The following is a 5000-nucleotide window of genomic DNA, read 5'->3' on the forward strand; positions in this document are numbered from 1 at the left end:
TAAATTACATCAATGTATTTTTCATAAGCATTATGTTTTAATATGTGAGTCGTCCTGTCTGAAGGAAACTGGAAATGGTTTTGGGTCTGGGATTGAATCAATGACATTATTTGTTTTGCCCACAGGAGGGTGCTATAAGGCAAACAAAAGCATCCATGAAAAAATACAAATGTCTCTAATTACAGAAGGCAAATTGAAACATTTTGTATCTCAAGTACAACAAATAAACCACTTACCCGAATACCTACATAGAACAGAAACAAGAGAACAGGTTTACCTTAGTTTGATATGATTGGTTTCTTTTTTTTTCTTGCAATATGAAAGGTAAACCCAGACAGTGGAATTCAATAAAAAATGTAACCTTTTTTTTTTTTTTTTTTTTTTTTTTTAAAAGATAAACTGATAAATTGTAACCTTCAGGACACATAGTTACTGAGGGATCTGGCATAGGATAGAAGCACATCTTTAGTATTTCTCTTCATGTAGTTTAATTTATTGATCACAGTCTGACGAGCTAATAATTTTAGCTTCTCAGCCCCATTGATTTGGTCCCCAGCTATTATTTTCTCTTTTTTGGGAATGGGAGCGTTTATCTTGGTCAGTATGAAAATCCTTTGTATAGATCTCACTCAATGCTTGTAATAGGTTGTACTGCATTGCTGCATTGTTGTCCTTGTGGTTGCTTGTGTTTTTAATGCTACGTATCAATAACACAAAACAAAAACTGCTTGAAAAATACAACCATTTCCAACCTTACTATTAGAACATAACAGAAGAAAGTTTACAAACGAGAGGAGGCCATTCAGCCCATCTTGCTCGTTTGGTTGTTAGTAGCTGATTGATCCCAGAATCTCATCAAGCAGCTTCTTGAAGGATCCCAGGGTGTCTGCTTCAACAACATCACTGGGGAGTTGGTTCCAGTCTCTCACAATTCTCTGTGTAAAAAAGTGCCTATCTTCTGTTCTGAATGCCCCTTTATCTAATCTCCACTTGTGACCCTGTGACCTTGTTTCTTTTTTCAGGTTGAAAAAGTCCCTTGGGTCGACATTGTCAATACATTTTAGAATTTTGAATGCTTGAATCAGGTCGCCACATAGTCTTCTTTGTTCACGACTGAATAGATTCAATTCTTTTAGCCTGTCTGCATATAACATGCCTTTTAAACCCGGAATAATTCTGTCCGCTTTTCTTTGCACTCTTTCTAGAACAGCAATATCCTTTTTGCAGTGAGGTGATCAGAAATAAACACAGTTTTCTAAATGAGGTGTAACGCATTGTAACGTTTTAACAAAACTTGATTTAAATACAACACTTTTCACTATATATCCGATCATCTTGTTGGCCTTTTTTATAGCTTCCTCACATTGTCTAGATCAGGGGTTCCCAAAGTTTTGGTGATGGAGGGCTAATTTTCAGAGGTTGCATGGGAGTCTTATTCAGAAACACTGTACAAAAAAGAAATGGAACATTAACAATTTTAAACTCTAGCCGGTACTGTTACTACAGTAGTACTTTCCCTAACAAAAGATCCAAGCTGAACACCAAAACTACAATACTGTACAAAGAGCATTTTCCCGATGTAGTTGAAGCTGAATATAGTTTTACTCTTAAAATAATAAAATAAATCTACAACAGAAAAAGTGCCTGAATCCTGAACCGTAACGTTTCTTGCAGTCGCTCTGTTAACATTACAGAAGCTAGCTAGCTACTTCAGCTGCATACTCTAACGTTATTTGGATGGTACCTTTGGGGGGCAGCACTTGGGGAACCCCTGGTCTAGATGAAGACATTTCTGAGTCAACATAAACTCCTAGATCTTTTTCTTAGATTCCTTCTTCAGTTATAATGCACATTTTTTATTGCCTGCGGGCAGTACCTTACACTTTTCTCTACTAAATGTCATTTGCCATGTGACTGCCCAGTTCTGAATGCTATCTAGATCATTTTGAATGACATTTGCTGCTGCAACAGTGTTTGCCACTCCTATTTTTGTGTCACCTGCAAATTTAACAAGTTTGCTTACTATACCAGAATCTAAATCATTAATGTAGATTAGGAATAGCAGAGGACCTAATAGTGATCCCTGTGGTACTCCAAGGGTTAACTCACTCCATTTTGAGGTTTCTCCTCTAATCAGTACTTTCTGTTTTCTACATGTTAATCACTCCCTAATCCATGTGCATGCATTTCCTTGAATCCCTATCGTGTTCCATACTTATGGCCAATGTAGTAAGATGTTGGCACTTTTCCTATTTTGCTACAAAAGCTAAAAAAAAAAAAAAAAAAAAAAAAGAATTGCAAGAAACACATTTTAGACTAAAGTGCTTTTTTATACGGTTAAAGCTTTGCATTTTAAGCTCCATATTTGTCTCTTTGAACCAACAATTATGGCTATTTCATGTTTGTTCTTGTGAAACAAATTTTACTTCAACTTCACACACAGTCTATAGCCCACAGCACAAATTCCCCTCGAACTTAAATTTGATACATTTAAGTTGGGTACAAACTTAAATTTTACTTCAAAGGATAACATATACTACTTAAGACACTTGTAACTTGAGCTGCATCTTATCTTACTGCTAAGGGACTGAAAAGTCTAAGCTTAATGCAACAACAAAAGTGACGGGATAAAAAATATATATATATTGTTATATATAGGGCTTCGTTATTTAATTTTTTTCATTCAATTTTTGCGCAAATGGCTTCAGTATTTATTTATTTTTTTAAATAACCTTGCTTATATAACAACTAAATTGTATAGCACTACAGTTTAGGAGTCTTGTGCAAAAGATAAGAATTTAAAACGTGAATAAAAAGTGTCACCAAAAAAAAAAAAAAAAAACCATACTTAACGAACAGTTCGTAAAACCCCTCGTATGCTTATTTTTTTACTATTTGGTCAAATAAGCTATCAGGCCATAGTAGATCGACACTGAAAGTTTAAACAGTGTGTAGTGCTTTTTTTTCTCCATATGGCTCAAATCACACCAATAAGAAGCAAGTCTACATACAAACAAACAGAGACAGAAAGCTGGGTAATTGTGTGTATACAATTCTGTCTGATACTTGACACAGCACCTTGAGGGCATAGTTCAAAATTCTTTAGTTTATAAGCTGATTCCTAACAGACCAAGGATGCCTAAATAACCTATAACCTCGTCAAATAATTTCCATTCCCTTCACAAAAAATGTGTTTTCAGATTATGACAGCTGCTTTTTATTAAAACAGATTTGGAAATCTTAAAGGATTTCTATCTATATATATATATATATATATATATATATATATATATATATATATATATATATATATATATATATATATATATATATATAGAAACACTATTATCTGAACTAGTCTTTTGTTGTTCATACTGTCAAGTACATTTTTAAAGTAATTTACAATTCCCCACTTGTAAGCATGTGACTGTTGTGCAGTGCTCAGTGCTTCACTTAAGGGCTTGAATGATTTTATTACCAAACACACAAACATCAATCCTGAGATATCAGCATTAATTGTTTTCCCAAATACAACAATATTATTCAATAAAAGTGTTTAAACTGTAAAAGTGATTACCGGTATTATCTGTGTTATAACCACTTATAAAAGCAAGCACAGTTATCACTTAAGTGCTAAAGATCAAGGACAAAGTGCATGAACCAATGAAAACATGTGATAACATGTAATAAAATAATAACAAGAGAATGCATTGCACACCTAGTATACATGGACCCTGTCAGCACCTCCAGCATAATCACTCTTTATTGTTTGAATATTTAGGCTAAAGAGCTGCAATAGTGGAATCGCCAATCGTTGAAAAACAATGAAATACAATATTCTTAACATTGTAAAGTTTATTTATTTGTTACAGTGATACTGTTAGTGTTTTACACAATAAAACAATATATAATCGCTAAATAGATTTGTTTTTAATTGAAGGTTTTAAAATTATGTTAAAACATGTTAATCTGATATTTGATGTGTCTATAAAATAAAAAGGTCTCTTACCCCTGGGTTTTGATTGTCTGAAATCCAGTTATCTGGATTCCACGATTATTTCTGAAAAAAATGTTCTCTGAAATGTTTTAATATTTTAAGTTGGATAGCTTTGGATATCCAAGAAACTCTTGAATTTAAATTGAACAATTAACCCAATTGAGTGTTTTTACAAAATATGATATTGCTTAGGATGAAACTTCAGGTTGCTTTCTCATTTACAAATCCATTGTTTGAGATTATTGTTGCATATTCTTTTCCTGACTTGTACATAGTGCGAGGGAATTCTGGATTTTCAAAGTCCACTTGAAAAAGGCCAAACCGAACACTGTAACCCAAGGTCCATTCAAAATTATCGAGAAGGGACCAAGCAAAGTAGCCCCTGACATCAACTCCATCTTGGTGAATGGCTAAAACAAAAAATAAATGTAATTCTTACAAAATGTTGGTAAAACAATATGTAATGACACACTGTCAAAGTTTAATCGTAATTTAACCTAATGCTAATTTACAATGGCGCACTGCTGCTTTATTTAACAATGTTCTTAATGAACTGTAACAAAGCATTTAATATAGCTTGTTAAAGATGCACATACAAACTTACTAACTTAGGTGGGGATCAATTGGCACTCTTCTATTTTCATAATATCTATTCCAGAGTCAAGTCTTTGACACTTTTTTTTTTTTTTTTACTTTTATTTAAAACACTTTCAGTTTTTTCAGTTATTTTATGCAGTATATTTTGATTAACACATCTGAATTATAGATTAAATGAAATGAAAGCGCCTTCATGTTCACGATGTACCTCTCAGGATCTCCTGTAGAGTTTCTCGGTAGAACTGGCACCGCTGGTTATCTTCTAAAGATGCAGGGTCCATCAGAGAGAACCCATTCTCTGTGATATAGATTTCTGGGTCGTTGCATGTTTTCTATAAATAAAAAGGTGCATTGAGCTTAGATTGTTTTTGCCCTATGGCTCCCTGACGGAGAACATATTAAACAG

General features: G+C 33.5%; 1 protein-coding gene across 5 annotated transcripts in view; it reads right to left on the reverse strand.

Moving 5' to 3' along the window:
• Nucleotides 1-3929: 3929 nt before the first annotated feature.
• Nucleotides 3930-5000, reverse strand: part of gba3 (glucosidase, beta, acid 3) — a 5265-nt gene continuing 4194 nt past the window's right edge. For all 5 annotated transcript variants that reach the window (XM_041266066.1, XM_041266044.1, XM_041266059.1 and 2 more), the window contains exons 5-6: nucleotides 4803-4926; nucleotides 3930-4407 (exon numbers count right to left, since the gene is read on the reverse strand). In XM_041266066.1, coding sequence (XP_041122000.1) covers nucleotides 4199-4407; nucleotides 4803-4926 — 333 coding nt within the window. In that variant the 3' untranslated portion in view covers nucleotides 3930-4198. The remainder of the gene's footprint in view (nucleotides 4408-4802; nucleotides 4927-5000) is intronic.

Source organism: Polyodon spathula, chromosome 1 (assembly GCF_017654505.1).
Source record: "Polyodon spathula isolate WHYD16114869_AA chromosome 1, ASM1765450v1, whole genome shotgun sequence".
Classification (NCBI taxonomy): Eukaryota; Metazoa; Chordata; class Actinopteri; order Acipenseriformes; family Polyodontidae; genus Polyodon; species Polyodon spathula.